This window comes from Aethalodelphis obliquidens, unplaced genomic scaffold, assembly GCF_003676395.1.
Source record: "Aethalodelphis obliquidens isolate GAN/ISIS:26980383/991018 unplaced genomic scaffold, ASM367639v1 scaffold28, whole genome shotgun sequence".
Lineage (NCBI taxonomy): Eukaryota > Metazoa > Chordata > Mammalia > Artiodactyla > Delphinidae > Aethalodelphis > Aethalodelphis obliquidens.
The window spans coordinates 14862313-14876243 of record NW_020837972.1 but is presented as its reverse complement, the minus strand read 5'-3'; the positions used below and the strand labels follow the sequence as shown (position 1 = coordinate 14876243).

At 42.1% G+C, this 13931-nt stretch overlaps 1 protein-coding gene across 11 annotated transcripts in view; it reads left to right on the top strand.

The window, feature by feature from the left end:
* ACAD10 (acyl-CoA dehydrogenase family member 10) overlaps positions 1 to 13931 on the top strand; it is a 49102-nt gene that overhangs the window by 8647 nt on the left and 26524 nt on the right. For all 11 annotated transcript variants that reach the window (XR_003436735.1, XM_027124750.1, XM_027124753.1 and 8 more), the window contains exons 3-7: positions 26 to 174; positions 1579 to 1773; positions 6019 to 6177; positions 6889 to 7048; positions 8628 to 8769. Coding sequence is in view for 10 of the 11 variants with exons in the window: in XM_027124750.1 (XP_026980551.1) it covers positions 26 to 174; positions 1579 to 1773; positions 6019 to 6177; positions 6889 to 7048; positions 8628 to 8769 (805 nt within the window). In the remaining variant the exon portion in view is untranslated. The remainder of the gene's footprint in view (positions 1 to 25; positions 175 to 1578; positions 1774 to 6018; positions 6178 to 6888; positions 7049 to 8627; positions 8770 to 13931) is intronic.

Genomic DNA, 13931 nt, shown 5'->3' with positions numbered 1-13931 from the left:
TTACCATATGTTTTACTTCCGGTAGAATGGGAGGTACAGAATCATATCCCTTCCGGAACTATATTGAAGGCCTTGATCTCAGGTGGTGAAAATGGGCCCTGGATGAAATTTATGAGAGCAGAGATAACAACAGAGGATTTCCTACAAGAATTTGGGAGACTTTGCTCTGAAATTGTGAGTGATAAACATACTTGAATTTCCATATTCTTTTTGCCTAGAATAGTGGATGCAACACTTATCCATTAAGTTGGTTAAACTAAAAATAAAGAAGGGAAAACCTAATTACCTGTTATAAGATTTTAAGCTATTTCTTCTATCCCCAGGTACTCAATTTTAACTACACGAATGAAAAAGTAAAAATATTACATACTAGGCCTCTCCATCAGTTACTGTTCATCTGAAGCTGGAGTTGTATAATGGCTTTGATCAGAAAGCTTGTTTAATGCAGTAATAACATTGAGCCTTTCTCTGGAAAGGCTCTGCATTCTAAGCTCTTTATTTGTATTAACTCATGTACCTTCACAATAACCCTGCTAACATATAATTTAAGATATAATAAAGTTCTGTGGATAGATGGTGGTTTTGGTTACATAACAGTGAATGTACTTAATGTCACCCAAAGTGGTTAAAATAGTAAATTTGATGTTATGTGTTTTTACCTCAATTTTAAATAAATGAATAAATATTTAAATATATGTATAGAAAACATTCTGCTAAGTGACAGAAAGAAGCCAACCCAAAAGACCACATATTGTATGATTCCACTTATTTGAAATGTCTAGAACAGGTAAATCTATAGAAACAGAAAATAGAGTTGTTATTTTCTAGGACTGGGAGTATTGGGGTGTCGGGGGGGAATGGGTAACGACTGCTAATGGGTATGGGATTTCTTTTCAGGGTGACGAAAATGTTCTAAAACGGATTGTGTTGATAGTTGCACAACTTTGTGAATATATTAAAAAGCGTTGAATTTTACAGTTTAAATGGGTCAATTGGGTGGTATGTGAATTGTATTTCAATAAAGCTGTTGTAAAATGTGCGTGTATATCAGAATAGCAGACTTGGCCTTGCAGATTTTGAAACATGATAAAATAAGAGTTTTCAAAACCCACAGAGATTGAATTTAAAAACACAAAAATTGATCAGAAACTGACACTCAGTTCGTAATGGTGAAGTTGAGGCAATGCAGAATCATCAAATGTCTCTGGATCATTAAAAATTAAGTTACATCTGCTTAATACACTTATAGAGTTTAATGTACCTCTTAGGGTCTTCTGAATCTTTTTAAAATTGACAATGAGTGAGTGAAATAAAGAACTCATTTAACTGGAATACTGATATAAATAGCTCCATTCCCTAACCACTGTAACTCTAATTCTAAGCCACTTTTTACAACCTTATATACAAAGTTCTGCACAAGGGCTGAGGGAGGGAATTCCTTTTGGCAGCAAGCCAAAGGCCTGGGGTCCTACACCAGGTAGTGGTAGGAAGCCAGGAATATGTGTTTTTCTGTGTCGGTGACAAGCTGTTCTTACTCTTAATGATGGCTGGTTCTCCTCTCCCCTCCCCCATTCTTAGTCAAAGACCTCCGTGCCCCTGGACTCCTTTTTCTCTCTGCTGACCAGTGAGCGAGTGGCAAAGCCGTTCCCAGTGATGACTGAGGCCATAACTCAGATTCGGGCTAAAGGCCTTCAGACTGCAGTCTTGAGCAATAATTTTTATCTTCCCAATGGGAAGAGCTTTCTGCCCCTGGACCGGAAACAGTTTGATGTGGTAAGTGATCCGGAATAATCTGAATCAAGTCTGTGTCCTTGCTTCAGGATGCAGCATTAGTGCTGCCTCTCAGTAGATCTGGAGTGAATGGGTTTTTTATTCACACACTTGACTCAGTTAGGACTAAACATAACAGGTGGGAAACAAGACTTGTAAAATATCACTGAGCTCTCAGCAAGGTCAGTCATTTATGGGCTTTGATAACTGATTGAAACCTCAGCTTTCAAGACTCCCTTTCATTCTGGAGTTGAACCTTAGTCATCAGATAACACATGCACTTTCGTCAGCCCTCACCTCTTAACGGGCCCTTTGACCTTTTCTCTTCAAAGACCAACCCCATTGCCCTCTATTTCTATGGCATTAATCCTTAGACCAGTGCTGTGCAAACAAACCCACTGCAGTAAGGGAAATGTCCAGTATGGTTGCTACTAGTCACATACAGCTATTAAACACTTGAAATGTGGCTAATGGCTCTGAGGAATTCTATTTCATTTCAACTTAAATGTAAATAATCACATATGGCTAGTGGCTACCGTATGGGACAGCACATGAAGGGCTAGACTATGAAAGTACCTGAGAAGATTCCGAGTCAGGAGATGGTCTTCTGTGCCAGGAGGTTACTTCTGTGAAAGACTACCCATTTCCCTAAGAGAAAGTATATCGTTATCCTGGGGCAGATATGAATTACTGAAATATTGACTTGCCTAAACTTCATTCGGTTGGAAAACACTTTCTCATTAAGCAGTGACTGTGTGCCAGGCACTGGCTAGGCATGAGGGGATGCTGTGTTCAGTGTGACGGACACAAGCCCTGCCCTCTGGAATATGCATTTGCCATATTTCAGGTTGTCAGTCGCTACATGTGGCTAGTGGCTACTGTGTCGGACAGGACAGTATAGCATTTCCATCATTGTAGAAAGTCCTATTGGATAGTGCTATTTTAGAACGTCAAATCTAGTTGGATTGACAGGCAGAAAATTCAGAGCACAAATATGGGAAATTAACGACCCAACCTAATGCTCTTTTCACCTCCCACCTCCTCATTCCTCCTGTACAAAGCCAGTCAGAGATAGAGTTCTCTTCCCTCTGCACAGCTGCCTGGCTCCTTGCCCACTTTAATTGTTGGTTTCCCCGCTTGTCCACAGCACAGCCCTCCTCCAAGCATCCTCCCCTTCTGGTGCTCAGGGACCTCAGCCGGATTTGAATCCTGTCTTGCAGCTTGCTATAAGCAGTAGCTTTGATTCTCTGAACCTCGGTTTCCTCACCTGTAGTTCAGGAGTAGGAATTTTCTTTGTTTAGGGTAGCTGTGTGGATCCCAGAGTATAATGCATGCAAAGCACTTTACAGAGTGCCTGGCAGATAGGTAAGTATGCAATACGTTGTAATTATTTTCAGAAATTCCTTCCCTCCAGTGTGGCTATGGGGATATATCTTCATCTGGACAAAATCAGTTGGCCAGGCTCGTATTGGGCCCTTCAACTATGTAGGGACTTGTGAGCTTCTTTAAAACAATGGACTTGTTTATTCAGGCTTCACAGGCTCTCTGGCGTGTGCTTTTCAGATCCATTTTCATATTCCATGTCTGCAGGAGACCTGGAGTTTTGAAAATCTGTTTCCTCAAGAGCAAGGGTTTACATTTTTATTCTCTAAAGCTATAAGGAAAAAAATTATTTTGGTAGAAGTAAAGCTAATGGAACCATTCTTGTGATCCCCATCATCCCTGGAGGCTGTTCCTGAACTTTTCAATGTCACAGAAATCTGTTTCTTCTGACGTGTATGTGGCTTTTAAATTTTGTTCATCTACTTTGTTTTTGGTTTTTTTTTTTTTAGTATGGATGTTTTATATCTGAAATTTTGCTTGTGTCCAGGTGTAAGCAATGGGTAATGTCTTTTTTTGTGGTTTTTTTGGCTGTGTTGGGTCTTAATTGTGGCACGCGGGCTTCTCTCTAGTTGTGGCACGTGGACTCCAGAGAGCACGGGCTCAGTAGCTGCCACACGCGGGCTCTCTAGTTGTGGCGCACAGGCTTAGTTGCCCCGTGGCATGTGGGATCTTAGTTCCCCGACCAGGAATCAAACCCATGTCCCCTGCATTGAGAGGCGGATTCTTAACCACTGGACCACCAGGGAAGTCCCCATCTACTTTGTTTTTTAAGTAAAAACTTTTACATTATTATTATTTTTTTTTGTAAAGAACACATGATGTAAGATTTACCATCCTAGGGGTTTCCCTGGTGGCGCAGTGGTTAAGAATCTGCCTGCCAGTGCGGGGGACACAGGTTCGAGCTCTGGTCCAGGCAGATCCCACATGCCACGGAGCAACTAAGCCCGTGTGCCACAACTACTGAGCCGGCGCTCTAGAGCCCGTGAGCCACACTACTGAGCCTGCGCACCACAACTACTGAAGCCTGCGTACCTAGAGCCCGTGCTCCACAACAAGAGAAGCCACTGCAGTGAGAAGCCCGTGCACCACAGCGAAGAGTAGCCCCTGCTCACCGCATCTAGAGAACGCCCGTGTGCAGCAACGAAGACCCAACACAGTCAAAAATAAATAAATAAATAAATTTATTTTTTAAAAAAAGTAAATAAAAAATGCTAATGTAGTACAATGAAAAAGAAAAGATTTACCATCCTAGCCATTTTTAATTATACAGGACAGTAATTTTAGGTATATTCACATTGTTGTGAAACACAACCCCAGAAATTTTTCATCTGGCAAAATAGAACACAAGAAGTCCAGGGATCTTATCCAGTTTAAATCTCAGGAATTTTTTCACGTCTGCAAATGTACTCACCTATGAGAGGAGGTGTCTGCTTGGCAGACTTGGCCCTGACCCCCAGGGTTTGCTCCCCCTCTCCTCTTGTCTCGGCTGGTACAGCTGTGCTGCTTTCCTGTCGCATGATGCCTTTATTGGTGTCTGAAACACCTGGCTTCTCTGCTACCCACTGTTGACGTTTTCTTTAGAAGGAGCTTCTTTGTCTTTTAGCTCATTCAGGTCCTTAGGAGACCAGGAAGAGTCAGTAACTTATTCAGAACATTTATTTGTCTGAAAAGGCAGTTCTCCTCTAACCTTGAACAATGGGAGTTTGGAGGAGAGGGAGGGGCCCTCAGGTTTGTCCTTGGTCTTGGAGAGCGAGGGTCAATTCAGGAGTGACTGAGGGAGTTAGTTCTATTCTTTGGGCAGACCAGAGGGTATTGGTTACAGGCCTCTATGGACGTTTTAGGCCTGCTCACAGGAGGAGATCAAGGCATGGGGACAGTGTCAGAGGACTTGGGGTTGCTGGATCAGAGGTAGCCTGACACTGAGACAGCTGTTTCAGGGTTCTCCTGAACACTCAGCAGCACCCCACCAGTTCTGGATCAGATACAGGTTGAAGCAAGGCTGTCAGGATACAGGAGGCTCTTTGCATGAAAGGGAACCATGTCTTTGCCACTGACGATCTCTTTGGTGTTAGCCCTCCTGTGGGATTTATCTGTCTAGGCTGAGTACAGCTGTTTGTTTTTTAACTTCTGAAATATGGACATTAAAGTCATGTTTCTTTTATAACAGTAAACAGTGCCTTCTTTCTGAGAAAATGGTGAAATACTTTCCCTAAAACTGAAACGTGCAGCTTTTCTGTGCATTCACAATACCTAACATTAGCAAACTGCTATGTCATTTCGGAGCACACTGAAGTTCACTAAGTTTCCCAGCTACCGTTAAGATAGGTAAGATGGGGCTTCCCTGGTGGCGCAGTGGTTGAGAGTCCACCTGCCAATGCAGGGGACACGGGTTCATGCCCCGATCCGGGAAGATCCCACATGCCGCGGAGTGGCTGGGCCTGTGAGCCATGGCCGCTGAGCCTGCGCGTCCGGAACCTGTACTCCGCAACGGGAGAGGCCACAACAGTGAGAGGCCCATGTACTGCAAAGAAAAAAAAAAAAAAAAAAGATAGGTAAGATGACTGTTAGTGTTTCCTGACTATGAACCTGAAGCCCATAGTGCCTTCGCTGTTTGCACAAGGTCACTCACTGTGTCTGAACCAGAACTTTGGTTTTCTGAATCTTCCCTCAGGTTGTAACCCAGTATTTCCAAATCACTCCTCTTAAAAAAGCAACATCATTTTATATCATGACACTCTTAAGTTACTTGTTATAACAAATCTCCACTGCCTTCCTTCTGCTCTGCTTTTCAGAAAATATACTGGGTGTACGTGGGAACACCACTTTTAGGGACATTCATCTCTCCTTCCTGTCCCTCCCTCTCAGGTTGTGGAATCCTGCCTGGAAGGTGTCTGCAAGCCAGACGCCAGGATGTACAAGCTGTGCTTGGAGCGGCTAGGCCGGCAGCCTTCTGAGTCCATCTTTCTGGATGATCTTGGGCCGAATCTAAAAGCAGCTGCCAGCCTTGGTATTCACATCATTAAGGTAAAGGTCACTGTTTTTTGAACCCCTGTTGTGCCCCAGGCACTAGTGTAAGCATCTCTACGCAGTCCTCTTACACTCATAGTTGCAGTTGCCTCTGGTGGTTTTCACCCATGCTGCCATAGTCTTTTTAGTTTTTATTGATTATGAAATCTAGGTGACTAGCCACTTGTATTTTCAATAGGAAGTAATAAGGCAGAATGAGAAAAGAGTTACACAGGGAGGTGAATGGCAGGCTTAAGACATTTCGGGTGACAGCTCTGCTGGCCTGGTGATGCTGCTCTGGGTGGGGACCCAGCAGCTACCAGACACACGGGCCACCCCAATGCTTTGAAGCAGGAGAAGCCACGTTGGCGGTGGGGGTCTCTGTCTAGCTTTCTGCATTTGGGTTTTTGTTATTAGCTGACAGGCCCGTAGGGACAGAGTGGACACTACACACAATATTCTGCCCTCCTGGCACAAGGGAGTATCATTCAGTCTTAACCGGCACTCTTCCCAGCAGATAAGAAAGTTTAATGTGGTTAGGAATTAAATGGGAGGAGGAAACTCATTCTGGGGCTTTCTCATGAGCTGACTCCCCTGGCTGCAAAGTCCTTGCTCAGAGAACTGACTTCTTCTATATTTCCCTCTAAGAAAGTACCCTCTCAGAGAACAGGCAGGAGGGTGGGGCAGGGTTGACTGGGTGTCCATGATCAGTATTCTCTGTGAAACCAGGTTCATGACCCAGAGACTGCAGTAAAGGAACTGGAAACTCTTCTGGGTTTTCCGTTGAGAATGGCTGTTCCAAACACTCGCCCTGTGAGAAAGACGATGGAAATTCCCAAGGACTCCTTGGAGAAGCACCTCAAAGACTTACTGGGGACCCAAGCCACAGGTAGTTAAGCTTCTGCATTTTGGTAAAGGCTAGGCTTTCAGTCTGGTTCTCACTTTCAGTCCTTAGTGGAATATGCTGGAGACAAAGACGCCATGTGGTGAAGCAAATAGCCAGTGGGCTCAGTGAGCCCATGGACCTGAGTGCTGCTCTGTTTTGCTTGGGAAAAAGCACTGACTTCCTTTTTTACGGATCCCCAAAGTGTACTTGGCCCTTGTTCCATGTGAGAGTGTGGTGTGGCAGCAATCGCCTGCAAAGGGCTGTCCCGGAGGAGAGGAACTTGCAGTATGTGCCCAGGGGTGTTTGAGTGTTTCTAATATTTTTGAGATGACAGCCTGTTTTGTGAAGGTGACTTAAAAGTTGCACGAATTTAAAATGTGACAAGCCGTCTCTATCTCTTCAAAGGAACCTCTAGCTCCTTCTTCACATTCCATCCTCAGAAAAACAGGTGCCTCATGACCTTTTTCTTTTTAAATTTATTTTATTAAAGTATAGTTGCATGAACTTTTATTAAAGTATAGTTGCATGAACTTTTAAAGTATAGTTGCATGAACTTTTTATTTTATTAAAGTATAGTTGCATGAACTATTAAAGTATAGTTGCATGAACTTTTGAACTTACCTGGTGATAAAGTTTGATCCTTGAAAGTACTTTTTTTAATTTAATTTATTTTTTTATACAGCAGGTTCTTATTAGTCATCCATTTTATACATATTTGTCCATCCCAATCTCCCAATTCATCCCACCACCACCACCCCCCGCCACTTTCCCCCCTTGGTGTCCATACGTTTGTTCTCTACATCTGTGTCTCTATTTCTATTCATCTGTACCATTTGAAAGTACTCTTTGTATGTAGCTTCGCATGAGGATTTTTTTCCAGTGATGGGATTGTTCTTAGAGCCTCTGCAAAGCTGAGGGACCCTTTCTGATGAGACCAGCTAAGTCAGGCAAACTCCCATTTCCTGCGAATCTGTGTGTAGAGTTCATCTCATTGTGAAGACTAGGGTTAACTAGGCTGTTTCTGCAAGGGAGCCTCAGAGTTTAGCCTGCTGGGGTGGGAAACGCATCTCCTGAAAGCAGCTTTGGCTCGAGCTGCAGGCCTCTGCATAGCTCCTTTCAGCTGTCACGTCATTGTCAGGCGTGGTGTGGCCGGGTATGGGGTGAGGGGCACACTTTTCAAGTGAGGGCACTTTTCATCCTCGGCTTAAAGCATTCCATTTAGCAAGATGGGTTTCCATGACTGTGCTTGTGTTTTACAAACAGAACTAAAAGACTTTTCTTTACGGAGCAGGAGTTGGCAAGAAGGACAAAATTGGACACCTGCACAAAGTGAAAATTGTCATGGTGTAAATCCAGTGGCCTTTGCCACACCATAGTGTGATATTCTGGACTCGAGCTGGAGGTGGGGGGTATGCCTGGGACGCAGTCACGTCTGGTACCCCGGGAGGAGCTGCTTTCCTGACAGATCATTCCAAATCAGGGCGCTCCGCATCCACATGCAGTACTCGTTAGAAAGAAAGAATGTCTGTCCACATTTGTCCTCCAGAGCTGGTCTGAGTTTTCCTTGCTTTCAAACTTGCAGGCCCATTGGAACTCCTTCAGTTTGATCACGGGCAGTCAAATCCCACCTACTACATCAGGCTGGCTAAACATCAGCTGGTTCTGAGGAAGAAACCGCCAGGGACACTGCTCCCGTCCGCGCATGCAATAGAGAGAGAGTTCAGGTAAATTCTCAGAGCTGGGGGCGTGCTTGCCATCCCCAGCCATCCCCAGCCTCCGCAGCCCAGCCCCTGAGCTGGCCAATCAGCACTCCATTAAAGTGCCTTGAGACATTTAAAATTACAAGTGTGACTCTCCAAAATTATTTCTGATAAGAACATGTCACCTAATTTTATTCGGGAGCTTGTTTTCTCTTTTCTCTACCTAAACCTCTAGGAGACTAGACTTTTTTTGAGCCTCTATTAAGTGCGGTCATAGCCCAAGGAGGCATGGCCGTGAGTTGATAGTTATTGAAACCTGGGGTTCCTTATATGAATCCCTCTACTTTTATGTATGTTTGATATTTTTCATAATAAAATGTTTAAAACAATAAATGTATTACAACCCATCCAAAATAAAATCTTTTGCTTTGTGAATAGGAAAATTTAAACATAGTAGGTTGAAAAACACTAGCTCCAGACTCTTGGACGGTGAGTGGCCATGCGATGACTGGACTCCAGAGTGGGGCTTCCGCTCCTGGACGGCTTTCTCTTCCTCTTCCGCCTTCCTTCCAGCCTATCATGTTCTGCAGAAGGAAAGTTGCAGGGAGTAGAAGGAAAATGTGATTGCGGCTCCTGGCCTCTTCTTTCTCACCATTTACTGTCTCCCCTCTGACTTTTTGGTTCCTTGAATCTGACTTAAGTGTTACAGGGACTGATGACTGACATTTATGAAGCCTTCAGGGTTCGTTTATGAAGCCTACAGGAAGAAACCTGTAGCTATTTGTGAGCATTCCTAAATGTGCCCATGTGATAGTGAGTGTGTGCTTGTAGAAGAGAAACCCTGAAATGCAAAACTCCCACTGTCTCTGTGCCTCCTGCTTGTGAACTCTCACCAACTTCCTAGCGTACTGAGGAATTCTGGAGTGTTAGAAGGACATCGAAAAATCCAAGAATGCACAGAATTTCCGTTTTAGTAAAGGAATAAAATGTGCATTTGAAGATGAAATGTGTATGGTATCTGCTTATAAAATGCCAAATCAAATTTGGAAAACTGGGAAAACAGTATAACATAATTTATAAAAACCTCAGGGTAGTCATACTTTTATACCTATTAATTCCAATAGGGGATCTCTCTTTAAAAAAATAGTTCTAAATAGGGAGAGAAGCTTTATGCATTAATATGCTCACTGCAGTGTAGTTTATAATAAAAAAATTGGAAACCTACAGGTACAATAAATGAGTAATGATTATGCAAACCTTGGTATTTCTGCTTGTTGGAACAATAACAATAATAGCTAACATTTACTGAGTGTTTAGTATGTGTCAGGCACTAAATAAATGCTTTGAATATACTGTTAATTCAAACCATTCTCACAACTCCCTGATATGGTCCTAATATGATCTCCATTTTATAGATGAGGACAGTGAAGCTTAAAGAAGTTAAGCAACATGCCTAGTGACACACATCTAGTATGTGAGTGATGGAGTCTGGCTTCACACCCAGGGCTGGTAGGATTCCATACCCCAGTCTTAATGATTATGTTGTTATTGCAGCCAATAAAAGGATGTCTATAATAAAATTAAAATGTGTATAATAAAATTTTTTTCCTTTTTGGCCACCCATTGTGCCTTGGGGGATCTTAGTTCTCCAACCAGGGACTGAACCCAGGCCATGGCAGTGAAAGTGCCGAGTTCTAACCACTGGACCACCAGGGGACTCTGCCGAAAATAAAATTTTAATGTAGCAAAAACAGCTACAAACTATATATATCTTAACTATGTTTTTTGTAAAGACTTGTACATTGAAACAAAAATATTGGAAAGGAACACACCAAAATGTTTACCCTGGTCATGTTTGGGTAGTTTGTTAGTACAAATTGTAAGTGACAGAAACCCACCTAGCCTGACTTAAGCATTCAAAAAAAAGAAAGGAGGAGAAGTGGTAAAATGTATTGGCTTCATTATCTAAACCTTTCAGGTATGGCTGGATCCAGGGGCCCAAATAATGTCACCAGGACCCATTCATTCTCTGTCTCCATCTCTCAACACTTCCCTCCTTGATAACCACAGTGAACATTCCAGCATATCTCCTGAGATTGACTCGTTGGCCCAATGTGGGTCACAGCTTTGTTCCTGAACCAGTCTCTGTGGTCAGGAGGATGCATTATTCAGATTGGCCAAATCTGGGTCTTGTGCTCAACCCTGGAATCAGGATTGAGTCACTCTCACCCAAACCATGTGAACCTACAGTGGGGGAGAGCTGTTTCCCAAAGGAATGTCTAGGTATTACTATCAGAACATGAAAAGGGGAAAGGACAGCAGGCAGCCAAAAGCAGGAGCCAGTTATTGGTGATAAGACCGACTCATTATTTTTCTATTTAAAAAAATTCCTTCCTTAATGTTTCATAGAATTTATCAGTAAACCCATCAGGCCTGGAGGTTTTTTAGGAAAAGTTTTTGGATTATGGGTTTGATGTAATAGATATTGGGTTATTCAGGTATTTTATTTCGTCTTGCCTTAGTTTTGGTAAATTGTAATTTGCAAGGAATTTGTACATTTATTAAAATATATAAAATTATATTATAAAATATATAAAGTTATATATGTCCATTTCATGTTAACAGTTGAATTTATTGTTCAAAATATTCCCTTACTGTTTTGTTTTTTTTTAAATTTATTTTTGGCTGTGTTGGGTCTTCGTTGTTGTGCGTGGGCTTTCTCTAGTTGCGGCGAGCGGGGACTACTCTTCGTTGCAGTGCGCATGCTTCTTATTGAGGTGGCTTCTCTTGTTGCGGAGCATGGGCTCTGGGCACACAGGCTCAATAGTTGTGGCTCGCGGGCTCTTGAGCAGAGGCTCAGTAGTTGTGGCGCACGGGCTTAGTTGCTCCACGGCATGTGGGATCTTCCTGGACCAGGGCTTGAACCCATGTCCCCTGCATTGGCAGGCGGATTCTTAACCACTGCACCACCAGGGAAGTCCTCCCTTACTGTCCTTTTAATGTATGTAGGATCTGTAGTGATTTCCCATCTTTGCCATTCCTGCTGTGGATTGATAGTATTTTCTCTCTCTTTCTTTCATCAGTCTACCTAGGGATTTATCATTGTGTTGATAATTTAAAAGAACAAATGTTTAGTTTTGTTAATTTTTCTGTTGTTTATTTTCTATTTCATTTAGTTCTGCTCTGAGCTTTATTTCTTTCCATCTTCTTACTGTGGGTGTATTTTTACCTTCTTAGGTGTAACCTGAGGCCATTGATTTAACATCTTCCTTTTCTAATATGAGCTTTCAAAGTTATGTTACTTTGTAAGCACATATGCATCCCACAAATTTTGACATGTGTTTTTATTATTATTATTACAGTTTGAAATATTTTCTAATGTCCCTTATGATTTCTTCTTTGACCCATGGCTTATATGGAAGTGTGTTATTTAACTTCCAAATATTTGGGCTTTTTCTAGCTATCACATAGCAACAAGTTCTTGTTTAATTCTATTGAGGTCTTAGAAATACTCTGTAAGATTTTGATACTTGGGGCTTCCCTGGTGGTGCAGTGGTTAAGAATCTACCTGCCTAATGCAGGAGACATGGGTTCAAGCCCTGGTCTGGGAAGATCCCACATGCCACGGAGCAGCTAAGCCCATGCACCACAACAACTGAGCCTGTGTTCCTAGAGCCCGTGAGCCACAACTACTGAGCCCGTGCACCCAGAGCCCGAGCTCTGCAACAAGAGAAGCCACCGCAATGAGAAGCCTGCACACCACGACGAAGAGTAGCCCCCGCTCGCCACAACTAGAGAAAGCCGCACGCAGCAACGAAGACCCAATGCAGCCAAAAATAAATAAATAAATAAATTTATTTTTAAAAAAAGATTTTGATACTTGGAAATTTATTAGGACTTATATTATGGACCAGTACATGATATATCTTGGTGAATATACTGTGTGCACTCTAAAAGAATGTGTATCCTGCAGTGTCTGTGTGAGTGTTATAGAAATGTCCATCAGGTCAAGTTGGCTGGTGGTGTTGTTCAGATCTGTGTCTTACTTTTTCTAGTTAGTGTAGTTTTGATAAAGTCAGTTACTGATAAAGGCATTTTACAGTCTCAGCTATGATTGTGAGTTTGTCCGTTTCTATCTTTCATTCTGATAATTTTTACTTTAGGTATTTTTGAAGCTCTTTTATTAGGCACATACACATTTTTTATTTACTTTTGTAATTTGAAGTATAGTTGATTTAATGTTGTGTTTTAATTTCTGCTATGCAGCAAAGTGTTTTAATTTCTGCTATGCAGCAAAGAATATATATATATATAAATATATATATATATTCTTTTTCATATTCTTTTCCATAATGGTTTATCACAGGATATTGAATACACTTCCCTGTGCTATACAGTAGGACCTTGTTGTTTAAGGCACATACACATTTATGATTGTAATATCTCCCTGGTGAATTAACTCTTGTATTGTTTTGAAATGTCCCTTTTTATCTCTGGTAGTCCTCTTTGCCTTAAGGTCTCTTTTTCTAATATTGATATAGCTATACCAGCTTTCTTATGCTTACCAATTGCATGGAACTTCCCTTTCCATCCTTTCATATTTTATTTTATTTATTTATTTCTATCTATGTTTTTATATTTAAAGCATGTCCCTTATAGACAGTATATTAAGTCTTGCTTTTGAACCCAGTAGGACAACTTCTGTCTTTTAATTGGAATGTTTACTCTATTAACTTTAGTGTAATTATCAGTATGTTTGACTCAGGTCTATAATTTTGCTGTTTGATCTTTGTCCCATTTGTCTTTTGTTCTCCTTGCCTTTTTGCCTTCTTGGGTCAATTGAAATTTTTAAATTTTAGCATTCCATTTTAATTTCTGCATGTAAAATTTTTAAATCAAAAAATAATTTCAGGGCTTCCCTGGTGGCACAGTGGTTGAGAGTCCGTCTGCCGATGCAGGGGACACGGGTTCGTGCCCCGGTCCGGGAAGATCCCACATGCCGCGGAGCGGCTGGGCCCGTGAGCCATGGCCGCTGAGCCTGCGCATCCGGAGCCTGTGCTCCGCAACGGGAGAGGCCACAACAGTGAGAGGCCCGCGTATTGCAAAAAAAAACAAAAACAAAAACAAACAAAAAAAATAATAATAATTTCAAGAAAATCCAGTCATCTCATTCAGCAGTGTCTCTC